Source organism: Bactrocera latifrons, unplaced genomic scaffold (assembly GCF_001853355.1).
Source record: "Bactrocera latifrons isolate USDA-ARS-PBARC rearing strain unplaced genomic scaffold, ASM185335v1 scaffold_364, whole genome shotgun sequence".
In the NCBI taxonomy this organism is placed as follows: domain Eukaryota; kingdom Metazoa; phylum Arthropoda; class Insecta; order Diptera; family Tephritidae; genus Bactrocera; species Bactrocera latifrons.
In genome coordinates this window covers 232,110-253,952 of record NW_017537006.1, presented here as the reverse complement: position 1 = coordinate 253,952, position 21,843 = coordinate 232,110, and the positions used below count along the sequence as shown (strand labels likewise).

At 39.9% G+C, this 21,843-nt stretch overlaps 1 protein-coding gene across 8 annotated transcripts; it reads right to left on the bottom strand.

Moving 5' to 3' along the window:
• Nucleotides 1-772: 772 nt before the first annotated feature.
• Nucleotides 773-20,447, bottom strand: LOC108971902 (acidic repeat-containing protein). 8 transcript variants are annotated; one of them, XM_018938255.1, is made up of 8 exons: nucleotides 20,188-20,447; nucleotides 11,832-12,061; nucleotides 10,841-11,020; nucleotides 10,465-10,704; nucleotides 9,724-9,828; nucleotides 2,421-2,670; nucleotides 1,253-1,994; nucleotides 773-1,103 (listed from the first exon to the last, which is right to left on the bottom strand). In XM_018938255.1, the coding sequence occupies exons 2-8, from the start codon at nucleotides 12,055-12,057 to the stop codon at nucleotides 954-956; spliced, it is 1,893 nt and encodes a 630-aa protein (XP_018793800.1). In that variant the 5' UTR covers nucleotides 12,058-12,061; nucleotides 20,188-20,447; the 3' UTR covers nucleotides 773-953. The 8 variants fall into 8 exon arrangements, with proteins under 8 accessions (XP_018793800.1, XP_018793801.1, XP_018793797.1 ...); XM_018938256.1 differs by having other exon boundaries at nucleotides 10,841-10,996; XM_018938252.1 differs by having other exon boundaries at nucleotides 9,724-10,704.
• Between the last annotated feature and the right edge of the window lie 1,396 nt (nucleotides 20,448-21,843).

The following is a 21,843-nucleotide window of genomic DNA, read 5'->3' as shown; positions in this document are numbered from 1 at the left end:
TGTTTTTGTGAATGAACCACCCATTGTGCCTGAAATTTGGCCAGAACGTTGAATCTTCTTGGAACTTTTCAAGAACCCAAAGAGCGAAGCGGTGTCGCTTGGGAATGTCGATAGTCTTCAGTTCTTGCACAAGTTGTATTTTGTACACTGTCAGCTTAAGACCTCTACGTTAAATGCGCCAAATCGTTCCATACGTCAGTCCGCATTGCTGCGAACGGCGTCGAATCAACTCCTCACGGTCATCTGGTATACTCTGTTATTGTTGTTGTTTTAACGGTCATGTGGTATACTCTCYCAGCTACGGCTGCCATATTTTCTTCACTCCATGCTGGGCGTGGTCTATTCGGTCAAATATTATCCAATTATGAATGGTGGGCCTCAAGATGGGTGACGGTGTTGCGAATAGTACGCTCTGGAAGMCTATTGTGTTCTTTACAGAACGTGAATTTTCGTATTAAAGTTGAAAAATTTGTAAACCTGGTTCGTAAGGCTTTAATCTAAAATTAACATGGCAGTGATCTTTCAAAAAAGGCTATTGAAAAAAGTACTTCAACTTGGATCACCCGTTATAACTCACGGTGCGAGATAATTATTAAAAGACAAACACATCTAAATGAGGATTAATTATATTTATTGGAATTTTTTGTCTATAAAATATAGCGGGATCTCTACATTACTAAAGACAATTAGCTTCAAAGGAATTAATTAAATAAATTATATAGTTCGATGACGAAATAAATAAATGCTCCTAAATAAATATACCATGAATAAATAAATAATAAATTAGGGTCATATATTTGTGAATACTTATAATTAACAAAGTTAGAGATAATCTCGATTACCATTCTTATGGAAAACGGTAGAGCTACACTGCCAACCTAAACTTTCACCGACCCGCATCCCAAATATTTGCGTAAAATTATATATAATTAACTACGAAGACGGGCAGTCATCTACAGCCTCACCACTTCGACACCTTGGGTTGTGAATAGCGACTCGGCGGCCAATTTCAGCTTTTCGTTAACTAATTTGGCGATTTTCGGTGTGCGCCGCCAAACGAATTCGCGTGTGCGGTCGTGATTGTCCTTGCTCTCCACCTCCACCTACCAAATAMAAACACAATACAACAATAGAACATTTAGCATAACTAACAAGACTGCAAAAGAAAGCGCACTATGTGCCTAGTATTTTTGGGTAATACTTAGTACGTAATGGGTTAAAAAAGAATTCGATTTCATCTCATCCAACCAACCTGCTTTGGCTGCTGCACCTTAATGGACATGAGTGTGGCGCGATCGTTGACGACGCCGAATTTGATGCGGCCAATCATCTCGTTGGTGCGCGCTGTAGCGCTYTTCACACTGTGCACACTGCCGCGTTTGAATGACTTTTCYACGCGCAAAGTCAATGGACCCAAAGTGAATTTGGCCTTAATGGTTGAGTTGGAGCCTTCCGGATCGGCGACCACTTTCACATTGCCCACACGCTTCAACGAAGCCAAGCCGGAGAGGCTGCCTTCGGCTTTTTGCAGCTTTTCAATTTCTTTGCCACTGCCAACGGCACCATGCGCATTGTTGTTGCTGTTGTTACTATTACCGTTATTTTTAGTATTCTGCTTTAGTTTAGTGCCAGCGTTGCTGTTGTTGTGGGTGTTAGCATTGGCTTGACTTTTTTTCGTGTGTGTCTTATGTGCCTTGTTTGAAGTTTTCTTTGTGCCGCCGGCGCTGGCGTTGGCCTTGTTGGCCTCCCCGTTTAATACGGTGCGCATTTCCGGCAATGTAGCGGCCGCATTGGCAGCGTCGCCGACATTTCCCGCTAATTTAGCATCACCGCCATCCGCTTTTTTCACAGCAGCGACTGCTTTGATGCTTTGCTCTTGCTGTAATTGTAACTGCTGCAGTTGTTCCTGTAATTTGCTTTGTACCTTAGCGTCGCTCACTGCCATGCGGCGTGGCTCTTCATCCAGGGCGCGTGGTTCTGATTTGGTGTTTTTCCTATGGAGACACAAGATTGATAAGAGTGGAAGCAATCGAGTTGAAATTGATTTCAATGSTGACAATGTCCTTTGTAGGCGACTTTAACTTAGCACTTACATACATACATATACGTACATACATTGAGAGTTACAAAATACGAATGAGTGAGTGTAAGCTCACTAAGTACTCGTAATTGTAGTCAGAAAGGTATTTGACTGTGATTTTAAGATCCCCAGTGAAATTATTTCAATTTATTAYGTACGATTCAGGAAATTATTAGCAATTTAGGAAAATAACTAAGAATCAACTGCAAAATCGATAGTGTATGTAGGTGGGAAGGTATCGCAACATCAGCAAAGCCACACACTACTTATGGACATAATTATATAAATATATACACATATGTACCATTGAAGTCGTAAAAGTGCCAATACAAATACTCACAGTTTATGCCTGTTCGTCATTGATGACTTTGCCGGCTTCCCCTTCGTCACCGACGCTGCATATCCTGCTGAGCTGCCACTGGCGGCGCCGCTTTTCTTGGTCGCCGCTCGGGCGTGCAAGCGCACTACAAACGGATCGTARTTGTCGGCCACAATGCGATTGATGCGCGAAAATATCGAATCAATGAATTGATTGTGTCGCTCCTGGAAGGCGTCGTTGYTCATTTCGATGATATTATTCTTCAGGTTTCCTAAATACCGACGATCAACAAGCTGATTAATATGGCAATTATATAATCATTCAATTTAATATATGGCTTCATGTACCTGTGCTACAATAACTCATAATTTTGGTTTTCGTAAGCTAAAATTAGTAAGCACACATCTGCCAACGGCCACCTGCTAATAGCCACTWAACCTCACTCACCAATTTAGTATTGACTTAAAGCATTGCGAAGCCACTAACCAAGCGCATACTAAGCCATTGAACAGTTTATTAATTAAGTGATTAGTCTGGCGCAATAATTGCGTCTAGTTGGCAGTTATGAAGCCTTTGATTAATACCCACTTAATAACTAAGTGGTTAGCCAAAGTCTACTGGAGAGCTAAATAAATTAACTGCTACTAGTTTTTAGCAAAAATATATACTTTTCACATAATATAATTTCCAGGTCTCTCAAAAATATAAACCGTGACCCAAGCGATGAATAGACCGCTGTCTGCGTTTTAAGCGTAAATAAAACATATTTTATATATTCCTCGAAATAACTTGTGCTGCCTAAATATTTCAATCATCTTCCATATATGTTCCATATTGCCAACCCCACAAGCCGTTGCTCGTTAAATTCATTACGATTAGCACATGTTTACACCGGTAAGCAACAACATATGCTAATGCAATGGAATCATTTAGCCTAAGCAGTTTAGCATGCTATCTTTATTAAAAGGATACTAGCCACTTTGCACTAAGCACTTGCGCGCTGCTGAAACTTTATCCACTCACCTAGGTGAGTGTGTGTTTGTATGTGCAGTTCATTTGCTGCAGCACAGCTGGGGGCCAGCAGCATGTCAGACTCCCTGCCTGCGACTGACATTGTGCAAATCGCATTATTATAAGTAAATTAGCTACAAAAATAATTAGCTGCGAACTTGCGCATAAACAGTTACAAGTGTGTCGTCTATATACACACACACGCTTATAAATTGAAATTTTTCCTTGAAATTGTATGTTCAATACCAGCGGCTATCTACACATAGGTTATGAAAGTGAGTTACTAAAGAAATGTAATGTAAAGCAGTTACATTGACGACCTCATAGAAATCTTAACTCTATGCGAGGAGAATGTAAATTACTTCTGTATTTCTAATTGGCTGGAGTGTAATACTCTGCCATGTTGCTGTACAAAGCATTCAAATACAAAAAATCTTCGGAAGCAGAACACATATTGAGCAGTCGAAAACACATCTTATGTTGGAAAMTCGAGATTTTAAGCTTCATTTAACAAAAAAAAAAATTAAATTCGGGGAAGTTGAAAAATTTTACAACTGTTCAAAAATTAGTATTTTTTATTTATATTTTCAGATTTCAAAAACAAAAAAAAAAAATAAAATAAAAAAAAAGGGAAGAATGCCACGCAAGCCATCAATAAAATGTGTGAAGTTTACGGTGACAATGCTACATCAGTTCGCTTCAGTTCTGGAAATTTCGATATGAAGATTCACCTCGCTGAGGTTGACCTTTCGTTGAAAAATTTGATGAAATTATAGAACGGATTGACCAGGCGACCATTATTGTCATAAGCAACCATGACATCGCTAAGGAACATAGCRTTCATTATCAAACGGTTTTGAACCATTTAAGAAAGTCTAGCTACAAAAATAAGCTCGATGTTAGGGTATCACATGAATTGTCTGTGAAAAATTTAATGATACGAATTAACATCTACGATTCTTTGCTCAATCGAAATAAAATCGAACCAGACCAAAAGTGGATCAAATACGACAATAATGTTCGAAAGAGGTCGTAGTTGAAGTGYGGTGCAGCTCAACAAATGGTCGARAGGTCAGAGTTGWCGCCTYGAAWGGTTATACTGAGTGTTKGGTGATTGGAAAGTAATCTTCTACTATTACCTGCTATAGCCTTGTCGAACGATTGATTCTATATTATACTGTCAACAACTGATGAGAATGAAGCAAGCAAACAAAAAACGGTAAGAACTGGTCAATAGAAAGGGCTTCGCCTTCCATCAGAACAACGCTAGACCACACACATTTTTGATGACTCGACATAAACTGGGAGAGCTTKACTAGGCAGTTTTTATGCACCCACCATATACCCCTGACCTTGCACCATCGGACTACCATTTGTTTCGGTCAATGCAAATTTCCCTTAATTATCCAACCTGACAACATTAAATTTTTCAAAGTTCTGCTCAAATGTGTGAACAGATCAAGGAAGTAAGATTTKCTGTCAGTCTTTCTCAATTGGAGAAACTTAGCATTTGAACTGAAACCTTTTCAGTAGCTTAAGTCCAGCTATGAAGTCGCACAGCAAATATGAATTAATTTAATCAAACCTAAAACAGTAAGCTTAGCACGCAATAACAATGAAATCAACCTTGCTAAATACTATGATATGTTTGTGCGTATATGTGTGTATGCATACAATTAGATGAATGTCCTCTCCCACATTTAGATGGTCGCCCACTTCGTATCTCTTTAAAGCAGCAACGACAGTGAATGAAAACGAAACGCCATTGAAGCAGTGATATGCGCTTGTTAGCCTGCCGTGACCAAACTGAAACTTTTGAAATAATTATGAATTATTTTAGTGTTGTCCATGTGTTGATGTGCGCTCGTGTATGTGTGTGTGTGTTAAAGTCATTATGCGAATTATTTTGCGCGCATTTGAAATGCGGAATTAATGTCGTTTTTGCGTGTGAGCGAAACGGACAACTAATCCTGCTGAGATCGACCAAAGCGAGAGTGAAACTTTTAATATAATAATCCTGCTGAGATCGACCAAAGCGATATTCGTTTGAGTGAAGCTTAAGCAAACCCAAGTACATTTATACGCACACATACATAAGTGTACGCCATTTATGTTAATAGTTTTAATTATGTGAGATATTTATATACATATGTATAAAGTGCTTTCGTTGGTTTAATAAAGAAATGACATACGTTTAATATTACACACAAACATATATACAAGGTAAAATTTATGGGTTTGGCACACATGAGAATTATTTCAGAGTTAGAATCGGATTATTGACAAAGGTCAATGACTGCTTCAAACAGTTCGTGTTTGTTATCCCTGCCTTTTATAGAAGATGTTACGCGGTCAGGCAAATAAGAAGAAAATTTTGTGCAGTGAGTGTTACTTTTAAAGGTACTGAGTGAACTCTTATGCCCAATTACTTTTTAATTAAAATTAAGATTTAAAAAATTTAAAAATTAAAATTTTTCCCAGAAGTGACTTAGTGCTATTAAATATAAACCTAACCATGTTAAACTCTATCATCCCGTCCTTAAGGGGTTACATGGGTTTACGGGTTTCAAAAAATCGATTTAATTTTTTGTCATATTAAATTCTACAATATCTCTAGAATTTGTCCTAAATTTTCAAGTAGATCCCAGCAATAGTTTCGGAGATACAGCCTAGAGAACTTGTGTCCTCGAGGCCGCCTTCAAATGCGTTTTTCTTGAAACAGTGTTTTTGAAGACCATTGGCAAGATTTCTCAAGAACTATCAAACCTATCTTCAGGAAATTTTACACAGGCCTTTGAGATACAATTCTTAAAGATTTGGACGAAGGTTTTTTGTTTCGCTTAAAATTGTTTGAAAAAAAAAATTCGCGAAATTTTCACAAAATTTTTAATTTTTTTTTTTTTTTTTTGTAAAAATGCCCGCCACAATCCAATTTTCAGTTTTTTTTCCTTCGGCCAAGTTCTAAGTTAAGGTTTTAAGTAAAATACGTATGTTTTTCACTTCCTGAGGATTCTCTAAGGAGTTATCTTGCCTACGCGAGCGCATCTTTTTTCCGGGGGATTACCAGAAATGGCGCCRAAATGGTAGAGTTTAAAATATTTTTTCCAAACTTTCAGAATTTCTTTCTTAATAGTGTACGTTTGTAACAATAAAAATTATAAGAAAATATTTTATTTTTTATATGAGGAAAAAGGTCAGACTTTTATTCGAGGAACCCATGTAACACCTTAAAATACAAAGGCATGATAATGGAACCTATATATGTATGTCATCAGCTGTTTCTTTCGCATATTTTATCGTTTASGAGATATGTGTACTCCATCCTTAATACATGTAAATGTAAAGCAAGATCTGAACACTTGATGCCTCATCTTCATTGGCATTTGTGAGAAACTTTTAATTGCTCCTTTTCACTCAGCAACAATGGGATTTTTACTAATAAAACAACATTGTTGCAACAGGAAACAATTTCTTGGCATGGAAAACTTTCCACAGCAATACAATTTGCAAACAATCAGCAAAAGTGCAAGTTTTCTTAAATTTTCATTTCAATTGTTTGAACTTGTTCAGCGCGCTATCGCCAAATTCGCGCAAAGAATTTTTAATAACCAGAAATTAGAGTCGAAACAGCTTTGGCTTGTAAACATGGTGGTGAGTGTCGGCTTTACCTGTTTACAAGTTGCACGGGGTGCGAGAACAAATGTAGTTTAGCAATACTTTTTCACTTCTGAGCGGGTTGAAAGTCTAGCAAGCGCTAGAAAAACGAGACTAGCTTGAAGCTTTGATAAGAACTTATGAAAATCTATACTTTGCATACGCATATAACAGTTTTTATTTTTMAAAAAAAAAAAATTCTTTTAATAGCAGTATGCTAAAGTGCCTGAAAGTTGCTTGGTCAAGATTGTTGAATGCCCTTCGTAGGCATGAAGACGCTATTTTTCGTGCAATCAAAGCTAGTTTCTTATAAACACCGTTAACCTTGTTAGCCCCAGACCACTTAAAACTAAAAAGCAGAAGGTAAACATAATAAAAGCAATAACAATTACTGCGGCATAACACAAATAAGAATGAGTATTGCCAGGGCTTAATGTGGTGCTTACTTAATACTTACTTCGTGTTTGCCTAAAGCGCGTGATTTTAGATAAGTTTTACAGTTCTAGCATTTATTTACATTTATCATATTACTTTTTACACCTTTTATACTTTTTACAGTTATGTATAGTAGAGGATAGCAAAAGTCTTTAATGAAATATTCTTAAACCCCGAGAAAAGAAAGGAAAATTAAACAAGATATTTAAGGAGAATAAATAAATAAAAAATTACAATAATAAAAAACAAAAAAAAAAATTAAAAAATAAAATAAATAAAACATAATTAATTTTCAATTCACCACAGCCAATGTCTCACCACAGTGCCAATGGTGGGTTTTGGCGCCAAACAAAGCTTGAAACCAACTCAATGTCTCGCATGCAAGCCTGCCATAATTACATACATACATACATACATACATACGCAGCTAGTTGAAATAAAACGCAGTTTTTTTGTGTGTTTCTCGGTAGCGCAATACTTTCAGTTAACTTTTATTCACTTTTCTCCTTATAAATGAATTGTGCATATCTCACTTCGTATGATTTTCTCTGTTTTGCGCTGTAGCTAGATACTTGACTGATTCCATATACTTATTTAATTCTTTGCTTTGGAACCGCTTTGTGGGGCAACATGCTGCGCTCGCCTGCAATGTCTGTGGTTATGGGGCCTACTCGATTTAAGGCTTTTTTGCTTTGTAAATAAATGATTTGAATATTTTTATTTTTAATTTATCTTTTTTTTTTTTTTGCTTTATGGCATTTACGATTAATTTATTGGGTTGTATGTACACATGTAAGTACTTGTCATGCTGTTGGAATTTTTTCAAGCGTTGTCTCGGCATCCGAACCAACACCGCACTGCCATCCTTCATTGATTTACGAAAATATTTGCGCACTTCCATTACACAACYACAACGCTTGTGGTTTACCTTTGGCATTATTAGAAAGCGTTTTGTCAGCAATAGCTGACGCGGGTGCGAGAAGAAGCGTGTGAAAGTGTGAGCAAGTGAAAGTGATAGGTTTTCTTTACAGAGTAGGAGGTGAAGCCCAAAGAGTGTGAAGAAGCCAGCGAGACGAGCGCAGAAAGATGTATGAAGAGATGCGATTCTTACACAGCAACCGTTGTGTAACGGTTTTTGCAATGAACTTAGTGATGTGGGTGTGAATGCATATGAATGATAGTGAAATAGTTGGGAACCAGTACAATTTTTACCATTTACACAGAGAGATTACAAACTACAGTTACTATTTTTTAGTATTTTTTTTCATTTTTAGTTTAGCAAATAGACAGACAATGTGTACTTAAAGGCTTAGAGAGGAAAAACAATAAATAAATAAATTAATAAATAATTTACAGAAATAAATAAATTAACCTACATACGTACTAAAATATTACACTTTCTATTTTATGTATTTTAGGTTTCTTATTGTTTGTTGGTGCAGTAAAGCGACTAACTAGCGAACACTGGTGGCTAAACCAATGGCTCTTAGTCGATTTGCCGCCATCCATACAAATTTTGCGCTTAACTTTCAATTCAAATTTTTGTAGTTTTTGTAGTATTTTTACAATGATTCGCTTAAGCTGGAAAACTATTAGTTACACATTATCATAATTGATTTTTTTTATTAATTTTTTTTTTTTTTTTTTAACAAGTGCAGTGTATGAACAAGCAGCTCTTTAAACGTCAACGAAAAATAAGATCGCAAATTACATCAAACTGTTTTGTTGCCGTTACTTTTTACAATTAAGTGTACTTTTCAAGTGTGAATTTTGAGCTTAGTTGGCTGCTGTGTAGAGAATTGTGCCATTGTGCAACATGTTTACGGTTAATTTGACTAGCACCAAACGGGAGCAGAAACAAAACGGAAGGAAAGTTCTAAGCAAATTTGTTCTTCTAGAATTTGTAATGCGACAAAGTGTAACAAAAATCAGCTCAAAGCCGAAAGCCGAGCGCCCGAGTGTCGCTCGCGTGGTTTATGTTATGTTTCGATTTCGTAAATTTCCATAGCTAATAATTGAATAGAGTTCTTAATGTATGTATGTGTGTATGTGCTCAAGTCCTTTGTCATTACTTTTGTTTTTCTAATTAAATTCAGTTAATTACGCTATATTCATTGGCTTGTTTATTGTTTGAGCGCCTTTTTGCTCTTCAAAGCACTTGTTGATTTTTTGGCCTTAGCTGATGCTACGTGTTTCTTAGTGGCTGATTGATTTTTAGACTCACGTGCTTCGCGTCTTGCTTCAATGACATTCTCGCCGATGATGTCGTCGTCGTCATCATCGTCGTCGGCCTCGTCGTCCTCCTCGTCGTCGTCACCTGTTATGGCACCTGTAATTTCAGCGACTCCATCATCAATATCATCATCATCTTCCTCATCGTAATCATCATCATCATCATCATCATCCTCAACATTACTATTGTTATTCAAATTCGAGGCGACAGCTGCTGCGCCGGCCGCTGGATTGGCGCTTGCTACTGCCGGCTTGGCGGCGGCCGCAACGCTTCCTCCGGCCGCGTTGGGCGCTGCCAGCTGTTGCTTCTTATTTGCACTACTACTACCACTACCGTTTGTTTTTGTATTAGTTGTTGTTGGCTTTGTTATTGTTTGCGTGGCGGATGTTGCTGCTGTTGCTGCGCTTGCTTTTGTCAGCGAATTTGTTTTATGAGTATGAATTTGACTGAGTTTCTGTGGCGTGGATGCTGATATTGGTGATTGACTGTTATGGAGTTTTGTATTTGTAATTGTATTTGTATGATGCGGTATGAGATGCGTATCTGTATTGGTGATGTGTGCGGCAATATTGTGGGCAATATTACCATTACTATCGCTATCGCTAACAACATCGCTACCATCAACGACACTACTTTCAAAATCTTCTTCTTCTTCTATTATTGGCTCTAAACTACCGCCATCTTCTACAACATTACTACTTAATTCTTCATCGTAAAAAACATTTTGTTCACCTTCGTTGTTGTTGCTGGAGACAGCGTTGGCATCGTCGGCCGCATTTCCGGCGGCTACAGCATCGGCAGCATTGCCGCTTTCGAGGGGTAGATCAACACCGTCCGAGATGCCGCCACTGACGGCCGATTGGCCGACGGGTGCGAGGTCCTCTATAGGAGCGGCTGGTACCGGCGCGGCGGCAACGGGTGCGCTGGCGACGGCGGGCGTGTCTTCGTCGTCATCGTCTTCATCATCATCATCTGCAAGACGACACGCGCAATAAATTAGCATTTTGGTGAAAACAGTTCATTTTAAGTACTCGCTTTTAAATGTCAAATAAAATCAAAAAACTATGGAGGTAGACTCTACATATAGTTGAATATATGTCGTACGCACCTCCCAAAATATCATCGAACAAACGGTCCAAATAATCATCATCATCATCCTCCTCATCATCGTCGCTGGCAGCAGCGGCAGCTGGCGCCGCTTGTCCCTGTGGCGTGTCGTCTTCCTCATCATCGTCGTCCTCCTCATCATCGTCGTCGTCGTCATCTGAAAGCCCCGAAAGAAATACAACTGTTTTAAAACACATACGAGAGAGAGAGAGCGCGAAAACACATGAAAGAGAAAAAACAAAATATTTATAGAYAAACAAACAAACAGTTAATAAAAATCATGCAGTCAATGCCAGCCAAGAGTCAGAGTCTGAGCTCTGAAAGACTTGTGCTCTTTGCGCTTTGGCTGCTTGACTGTCAGGTGGCGGTGCGTGCTCATACAAATCTTGCATAGAAGTAGATTTGGTGCTGGTGGAAGTGGTGCTGGCGCTACACTGCGCTGGTTAAAGCTTGGTGCGGTGCGGTGTGGTTCAGTAGAGTTGATTCAGTTTATAGTTGAAAGTTGAAAGTCGGGTTSACAATGGCACACAATCAGTGTGAGAATGAGCGAAGAATTACAACAATAGCACAAGAGAACTATTGTGGCAACATTGCAAGTAGTCAGTGCTGATACAATGCTGGCATTTGCTTACAACAACAAWAGTGGCAAAACCAAATGCAWGCGAAAACAGAAAAGAAATCGAAAAGCGGATAGAAGCGCATAAACCGAACGATGGAAACAAACAAACCAATTTACGAAAAGTCAGCAAAGTCGTCAGTGGTCCTCACTACACTGCAGTCGAAGAAGAAGAGGTGATGAAGAGGTGCTAGAGTGCTGCAGTAGAGTCCATTTGAGAGGGTGCAGATGGAGAAAGCGCAAATCGCTAAATTCAATTTGCTCGTTTGCTTAGCCGAATACTAAATACGTAAATACTTGTTTGTGAAGTTATTGTGCGTGTTGCGAAAGTGTGAGATTTTTGGTTGCAAAGGCACTAGCTACTGCGCGCACTTACCATCGTCATCGTCCACGAGATCGCCTAGATCGGGCTCGTCATCATCATCATCATCGTCGTCGTCGTCGTCATCGTCATCATCGGCCGGCGCGGCGACGGGCGCTACATCATTGACGGCTTGCTGCCGCGCGATGGCGCGTTCCTGGCGCTCGACCAGCTGGACGGGGGAGGCTTGAATTTGTAGCAGCACAGCGCTGAGTATGCACAGGAGCAGGACGAATTTCATAGTGCTGCAAGTAGAAAGAAAGAATTATTGATTAGGATTTTTATCTCAGCAGCTTTTCCAAGCAAGYTTTGAGTTGGTCGTGCTATTAAAATTTATTTAGGTTTGTATATTCGAATTCTTTAAGCTTTAAGCTAATAAGATGGCGTTATCCGCAGCCGACACATTCAAATTCAATACCACACATGTGTACCGTTTAATTTCTGTTATTTGAATCACACATCCACCTTGCATCCGTTACAAGCTCGCCCCCTTTCTCTTTTATGCATTTCACGAACCATTTCGGTTTGCGTTATTCTGACCTCAATAGCACGTTCTAGGGCATTGCCACCTCACCAAGGATCCGCAATAAATCCGGTCACTTGTGGAACGCCAGTGTGTTCGACGCCGTCACATATCCCAACTCATGTCTGTATCATTTTACAATATTTGCTACTCAGACCTCTGTTACAATATATCGCTCCAATAACTAGTGCTTAAAGCAATGCCTATTATTGTGCTTAGAGTTGCAGACTTGCATTGTGAGGCTTCAAGGAACGCGCGCATACTTCCGGAAGTATCAATTGTTCACGAGTAATTTTTCGCTCAATCATTTTATCGCACACCTCCATCGGTGCTGACACACATTTGGCGCTGCCACTTGGCCCAGTGCCTCACATACTGCACATTCGACACACACACACACACACACACACGTGTTGAGTATGCGAGTTGTGCGCTCCTTGTGCAATCGGGCGACTTTCTTTTAAAGCAAGCAACTAAATAAAGGCAAACAAGCGCTGGAATGCGAGTGTGTGTGTGTGTGTTAAAGCATATTGCTGTTGCAATGGTTTTGCAGCAAAAGCTGCTTGTGTGTGGAAAGCAACAACGAAAAGCGTAATGTTTTCATTGGCCGTTGGACGCGGCAGAGAAGTGAAATGAAAACCGTAGCATTTATCAAATTACAATTGAATTGATGTGGCAATTAGGACTTAAATATGATTGGCATTTGCATAAAATCTGCTAACATACAAACACACAAGCACACATTTGTGCATACGTCTTTATTCGACCGCAACTCGTTTACGTGTTTTATGTTGTGGCCATCATGCCAGCATAAATGGTTGGCAATGTTTACAACAATGTATCAATATGCACGTATATTTATATGTATGTATGTATGTGTGYGTGTTTGTGYRTAARTGACAAGAGCGACTGGCTGAACTGGCTTTCATTGTTGTTGTTGCTGTTCGACGTGTAGCTTGCAAGAAGTGAAAGTGCAGCAGACAAAAGCGCGCTTATTGCCTTTGGTTATTGTTGTTTTGTTGTTTACAGACGGCAGCGCTAAGAGAAAATCGTCGTCAACTACAAAGTATCGAATGTTTTCKAAAAGTCATACGCGTTTACATTACCATTTTTATACAAGTATATCAGATTATGAGTGAGAGCTTTAGGCTTGCAAGCCAATTAGTGGCCAATAATTTCACCTTGTTGTTTGTTTTGTTTTCGCATTTTGAAATAAAGTAGTTTGTATGAAGTCAAGTTTGCTTCGAAATCGGAATCCTACGTTTTTGAGCTTCGGTTCGGATTATATTGAACGTTCCACTTGTTCAGTTCACTTACTGCAAGTGCCTACTGTCTAGGGAACTTCATAAAGCCGCTAGTTTATTTATAAGTCAGAATTTCTACATGTTTCTATCTACATATTGGTAGTCGAAAAAGTCTTTTCGTATTTTTCATCACACTTCAACATATTTTTTTTTAATTTATTCTAATAAATACATAAATAAACAAATTTGTACCATTTTGGTCGACCACTTTTTGCCATTTTTCCGCTAGAGATCCTATTCCATCAGTGTAAATCGAATTTCGAAATTTAAAGAATTGAAACAAGCGCACCATTGTTGTGCCACTCGAACTGATGCAGCATCGTCACCTATATATGGTATGACACAATGTGCTTGGAAGCACTGAAGATATACGAATATATGGAAAATACGAAAAGAATTTTTCGACTASCCAATAAATGAAACATATAAAAAGTTGCAACGCTTCTGGTATCGAAAAACGGTAACAATTTTTTTCTGAAATTAAAGTTTTCTGCAATGGCTTCAACGCATCTTGGTTTATAGTGTTTTCTACAAACAGCGAAATGTAAGTGCGTGAGCATTGCATGCTTTCACGCCGCATCTTAAGCTAATTGACAAAGTTGTAATACCACTTTTGAGCTTAAGCGCACACACACACACTTACATATCTAGAAGAATACACACCAATAAGTACTCACACACATACAGACATTAGAAAATATTTCACCATAAACAAGTGTGCGCGTCACGAGTTGCTTGAGATGCCATCTTCTACAACAGCAGCAACAGCAGCAACATCAGCAGTTTCAGCAAAACAAAATTCGAAAAGCCAAGTACCTACTAAAACCGTTAATMCTACAATATATGTRCTCACACAGTGCCACACGCGCACCCTACAAAGCGTTGCAACTGCATCTTCGTTGGGTCAGGAGACTCCCGCGACTCCTACCAACGGATGCTTAGGAAACTTAGCCAACTATTACCACTTACTGAAACTTTCCTGCGCTCTTTTGTGCGTGTATGTGTGGGTGTGTGCACATACTGCACATTCGCACATCCGCTTGTTCAGCGCGGCTGCCAGTGGCATGCTCGTGTGGAGGCAGCTGCAGTGGACAATGTGCCTGACAACTTCGCCGTTTGTTTTGTATCAGAGACTCTTAATAATATTGCGTGCAGTTCAATATAAAGTGCTTTACTGCTCAAGCATCTGCTAGCGCATGTGTTGGTGCCCCCGACCGTTGTGCGACAGGCACCCTTTACAGTGTTTTAAAATAAAAGTATATTAGAAAAGTTCACCCAGCCAGGCTTGCGGTGAGCGCTGCTGGCACAAGTGGCCCAAGCGTTTGTTTACAGCTATAAAATTTGGAATCTGCTATTGACTTGGCCTAGAACACTAAAATTAATTGATACAATGGCAGATAACGAGAGCGTTTGTATAGGAAAAGAAAAACTAGACATAACGCAGCTTATAGAAATTCTAAAAAAATCAAGATAGGTGGCGCTTTCATTTATCTAATTCACTCATAATGTTTGGCTCTCAAGCCTTACAGTCATCCAAAATTATTTCTAAAAAAATATGAATTTTGATTTTAATTTGTAAAATCTCTACCATTTTAATGAGAAAATTGTTTATTTTCATGTCGGAAATTGTTTTAGTTGCTTTTGGTTTGAATGGAAAATTCTAAAAGCAGCAATTTAGTGTCGTACCATCGCCTCAGTGCATCCCAAAATCCGCAGACTTTTTATAATTAGCAAAAAAAAAAAATATTTCTAAAAGGCCCTTAGATGCCACGGCCACAAATTCTTCGCGCAAAAAGCCACAACAGAGCACAAAATCAAATGAAAATGAAGAGGATGTTGTCTCCTGCAAATATGTCAGTATTGGCGACACTTTTTACGGATTCACATCAAGTGATGCCTGATGAACTCGAAACTATTTACAGAACTTTAGGGCGCTCTTGTTAACAGAATTGTTGTGTGGTATTTATTTGAAGCGCAGTCACACGCCCCGCACTTTTAACTTACTCCTTTGCAATAAGCTTGTTTTTCAAATGCTGAAGTGAAGAGGTCTGCCTTTCGCGGCACAACCAGGACCAAAGGAGTGGCGTGGCGCTAGTAAATTGCCACTTAAAGCAGACGCAAACAAAAATCAAATGCAGCTGCAGTCGAAGTCCAATACGCTGCCCCTTCGACAGCTAAAGCGACCGTGTCGCCGGGGCTCGTCTTCGGTTGATGGAGCGYGTRTAACGRCAAAGGAAATGCGWTCGCGGCGATTYGTGGCTGCAGCGTTGAGTTCGGCGCCTGCAGAATTTGATAATTTGCTAGCGGCCATCGGGAAAAGCCAACAGGCTCGCCATTGTGTCGCTTGTCAACTGCTGTCGGCGCTCGTTGACGGCACGGAATGTAGACGCACGTTGCGGGAATTAAGGTGAAAATGGCTGTTGATGCGTTTGCTCTTGTTGTTGGCTTCTATGCTGTTTATTTTTGTTGTTTTCGTTCCATTTAACGTTTATTCTTTTAGCCTCTGATGTTGCCGTTGAGACTCTTATGCCACTTGCAAATACCGTAAATGGCATGTTGCAGGCGTGCACTGTCGTTGCATGCATCATTTATAGTCCCTTGTTGTTTTCATTGTTGTCGTCATAGTTGCTGAAGCATAGTGTAAACACTATAATTAAAACAACAACAATTTGGAAAGTGCAAGCGTCGATTTGGGTGTAGATAACGCCACGCTCGCACACACACACACATGCACTTGTTCACTTGGAGCAAGTTTATAAGCTTGCATGTGTGCGGACGTATGCAGAAAAGTGGGTTAAACAAGTCGGAATCTGTGTACGTCCTTGCGAGTGTGTGCGTGTGCGTGTGAATGTGTGCGAAAATTGCACAAAACCCAAAAGAACAAAATCAAAGTGCTGAAAATAAGACAAAGAAAACTTTTGTTACACAGTTGGGACACTTGGGCGTATAYGCAATGTCAGCACAACACCGCCGCCTCAGCAAAGTTTCGTTTCAAATAAGCACAGTGCGGCGTTGAGGGTGAGCGCGCCGAGTATGGAAGTGCCTGGAGTGCCGTGTACGGTGTCTGTGTAAGAAGCGTGAATGAAACTGCAAATTGTGCTTGTTCTTTGCTTGTTAAACTTAAAATGCATTACAACAACAGCAATGGCGTTGCGGAATACAAGTGAAAAATAAATAAATGCGTCATTTTACTTGCGAAGGAATGCAGATAGTTACACACCAACATATTAGACCGCTTTAACACATGCACGCGTCGCCGGGGCAATGCAATTCTTTGAAGAACACTTAWCGTAAAAATTACCGATGTACATTGAAGAGGTCTTCAGTGTGTGAAGTGAGCAAACTACTGTTATTTAGTCATCTTCCCACTCTAAAACTTTGTTTGGGAAATATATACGACGATACAGTCTTAATTCGCAGTTAACAGAGACTTCAAGTACAAATATGACACACGCTAAAATGCCTCCCATTGAACCATAAGAAAGTTGCCGCTTTCTTCATTTAACACCAATTCTCCTCAGAAACTTGTTCATTTTATATGCCATTTTTTGCCCGTGTTGCTTATTATAATCCTGAAGCGCTGCAAAAAACGCACAGGAACCACAGAGTTTCGCGCATTTTTCCTTCACATGTCTACTCATTACCCCACACTAGCGCTCAACAAAAGCAGCATAAACAGTTAGGATTATATTATACGGTATATAATACGCAAAGTGCTGAATTTCGTATGYGATGGAGCTCGCTCTGACGCCCTGCAGCTTCTTTTTGTGCGCGGAAGCAAGTTCAAATTGCGAAGCGAGTGCACTTAATACGAATTTTCCAACACACCTCCCCGCACGCGAACCAGCGATAAGCGTATGTGCACATACATTACATTCCTTCGCCAATTGGGTGCATAATAAAGCCGAGAAATGCGCCGGGCCCCAGGAAATATGGCTRCAAGCGGAGAAGAGTGGAACTATTMCAGCTTCTCAGATATATAAAGACATGATGAAGGTAGTCTATATATAATGCCAATCACTGAAGAAACCAAAGCGCTGTGTTCAGAATCTTTTATTACACAAACGGCATTTCGGCCATCGGACAGACCTCGTTGAAGATCTTCGTTAAGGGATAAAAGCGCTATAATGGAACGAAATTCTAAGAGATCGCATTCTCACCTTTCGTATGCCAGTTTTTGCATCTCTATGGACAGGGCTTCACGGCTAAAGTACATATTTCTTGTTTGTTGAAAGGAACTATATTTGCCTCATACAGCATCCTTATTTACTTGTACATTTCATCGCTTCACTTCTCAAGTAAATCGCTTTTTTTGTGGCTTCGCTAATGAAGACGCCGCTACTGCCAAAACATTAAAATCTAGACCGCACACAAGCCAAGCGAGCGTGAAGCAAGTGGGAGTGGTACAGAAGCGCACAGCGATGAAAGCGTTGAAAGCTGCTGGCGTGCATGAGTGTGAGCACTTTCAGCTAACTGCGCGCTGACGGAAAAATTCTTAACTCCGCACTTGAGTGGCAATACAAATAATTGTAACGCATGAAAAGACTCGCGCTGCTAGATTTGTACTTTCACAACTGGCCATACATGTGCGTGTGTATGTGTGTTCATGAGGCCATATACACACTGCTTAAATGTGGGTCAATTGCAACTGCACACGACGACCAACTAAAGTGGCAAGAACAAAAGAAGAACAACTTAAGAAATTGAATTGTCTTAAGCCGTGCGAGACGGACGACACGAGTTGAGGCTTGGCCATTGTTTGTATAGCGATATTAAGATGACTACTTATTTCGCGCCCTTTTGGAACAAATACGCGCAAGCCTTTAAAAAGTAACGACGCGCTGAATGCTTGAGCTGAGCAGCTGAGAAACTTTTAATGCGAGCGCTGAAAAATGAAGAAATGCGTTTGGAGAGTGGCTGCTGAGTGCAAGCCTGGTAGTAAGACACGCGGAATCTGTTGCTCACTTATGCGAATGCATAAAAGCGCCTACGCATGCTATGGTCTGAGGTGTMGAAATGCTGCTTGAAAAGTATTTTTACCAATGCTTCGATTATTCAGTTCTTTAAGCGCCTTTTATTCCATGCATACTTAATTTGAAGCCATTTGATGTGCCAGAATCACCCACTTTAACTTATATATATTCATATACATTTATGCATATTCATATGTGCAATATATTCACGTAGACCTTACCAAGTCTGGCTCGTGCAAGTGCCCGAAGAACGATATCAATGTAATTAAACCAATTCTTTAAAATCCATTAAATACGACAATAATACGACATACAAAGCATTACAAAAACAATGCAACTTTGTGAAAAGTGGGTCAGTATCGACAGTCAGCCCATTGACAACTTCGTCCACTTGCCAACAATGGAGTTGTGGGGCGCTGTGGTCGCGCATGCTCAGCACGCTAATGGGTTGAAAGCGTGTAAACTTGCACACRAACTTCATATAAGCAGAGACACGGTCGTACACTTGGACTTGAGCGCTGAASAGCATTTCTTTCGGCTATCGAACCAGTTCGAACACACCCAATTCGTAACACTTTCTTCTGACATTACAAGTCGTCTTTGTACGTGCATAAATACGCGGAAGTCTGTATGTGTGTGTGTTTATGTGTATGCGCATGACCGTTTCGGAATTCCTTTTCACTACGTTATTTACGAGCATTTGCAGTATATGACTTGAACGTGGTCGAAAGTGCCTCCGGCGTGAGTGCACATATGTAAATGTGTTCGWATTTACCGTTGCACGTGAAATATTGAAGAGTTTCTCTCCAAGAATTTATTTTAAACTTTTGGTTTTAATTGAAGGTTTTCTTTGATAGTTTTAAAATAGTGTTCGTCAAGTCAATAAAATTTGCAAATAATAAAAAAAAGTTGAGGAGRTCCACCAAAGCTTTTTAATTCAGCAAAGTAGACAAATAATAATTATGGATGTATTTTAGAWATTATATTAATAGTCTTTATCTTTTATAGCACTTATTATTCAACATTATTCTTTGAGAAGCATTTTCCAAAACATTTCAAAGCAGTTGTTACTATATATTTACGATTTCTCTGTCAAGGTGTTTTCACTCACTACTTTCAGTAACTTTTTCAACCAGCGCAAACTCCTTGTAATATCTACCTTTCTTCTAAGTGGATTTACTCAAACTCTGTATAAACGAAAACCGTCGCTCTGCCAATTTAAAAACCAAAATTTCCTTTAGCTGAAAATATTATTCGTAAAACTTTTAAACTTTGGCGTAAGCACACTAGTGTTTCTGTTCAATATGTCTTTAAAGCTTATCACTCGTGTATTTTTTGAACACTGTTTGCCACCTTTGCCACAAACACTGCACTCTTGGCCGCTTGCCGCACGACTAACGTCAATAAAAGTTTTCTCTTGCGGTTTTTACAGCTTTTTTAGCCAACTGYGCTGGCAATGCGACTGCGCAGCTGGTTTTCAAACAGTATATATATGTGGAAATGTACGTGTGTGTGCGTATGTTACAATTAGACTTTCTTGCTGTCGCTGCTGTAWGTATGTAGCTCTTTACCTTTCTTCGGGAACTGGTTACCACAACGATCGTATGTGTTTTGTGCGTAGTGGACTCGCAATAACAATAATATCGCGTATGTATGCTTGTGTTCAACGTAACGCGTCTTCTTTTCGACGCTTATTCGCTTTTGAATTATATCCAATTGGCTATTTCAGGCTTATCGTTGGTKGAGTATWCGATTTGTTGTTAGCGACGCGACGAGCATGCGCACAACTGTTCAACACGAGCTTAAGTCTGCAACTGATCGCTGTTCGTGATTTGATTTACCATAACACCACGCTCGTTGTGCCTTCAGCGCTGCCAAGGTGTTGATTTTCTTTTTCGCTTGGCGCGCTTCACACCTTTCCTCAGTTTGGCCACTTGCTATTTGGGTTCGTAGCAGCGTCTGCGGCGGCGGCACCGGCAGAGCTGACTGCGGCACTTCGATGTAAATATAATTGGCTTTGCGAGTTGGCGTCGGACCARCAACATTTTACAGTTAAGTGCATGTTGCGCGCTGTAATGGAGACGCGATCAAGTTGAAAACTTTGCAATGATGCGGTCTTACACCGGCACCGACACCGTGGGAACTCCGTAGCGCACGAGAGCATGATAAGTGCAACAAAACTGTAATATTAATYCATGAAATTGTWCGCAAGGTAASCCAAAAGTTTTTCCACTTTTTATTAAGAATTATTTATGCAACCTTGTGTGAGTCCCTACATATATTCTCCAACCACTTTCTCTACCATGGTACCATGGTGCCACAATTTAACATTGTACCTTTTGCAATAAATGCCTAATTACAAATTGTTGAGAAGAAACATCCTATTTACATTCAATGAGAATGCGATTCAAGATGAATTATAGGGATTCATATGCATTTAGCATTGTTCGAATAGCAATTACACGTCCAACCGTCCGACCAAGGTATTCAAATACGGCGGCGACGAACTGATAAGGCTGCTAAGGAGTATGCGTCAGCTTCTTTGTAGATTATGATCGGACGGAAGCAGTCCTGAAAAGTGGAATTTAAGTGTAGGTGTGGGTAGGGCCCAATCCACAAAAAAGAGCCCACACGATCTGCGCCAACTATCGTGGGAAAAGTCTCCTCAACAACGCATATAAGGTTTTATCGAGCGTATTGTGTGAAAGATTTAAGCCGACCGTCAACATACTGATTGGGCTTTTCAAGTGTGGCTTCAGGCCTGGAATACCAACAACTGACCATATTTACAACATGCGCCAAATCTTCGAAAAGCGCCATGAAAAGAGGATTGACACACACCACCTCTCCACCGAAATATCTTTTATCATCAAACTAGCGGTCGCACTCTCAGCTTGCCTCCAACGTCACTGTTGACAGTCATAACCTCGAAGTCGTAAATAATTTCATCTATGCAATGGAGAAGTAAAGTCGTCTCTCGACGAACAAAGAGCAAACTCGACAAGTCATTTATTATCCCCGTCCTGCTATATGGTGCAGAGGTATGGACGATGACCGCATCTAATGATCCGACGTTATGACTTTCCGCGGAAGATGTATGATCTTTTGGGCATTGGCAACTGCGAGTATCGTAGTCGATGGAATAATGAGCTGTACGATATGCACGACGACACTGATATAGTGGAAGCAGAGGAGGAGGAAAATCTACTCAGTTGGAAAGACCAGGT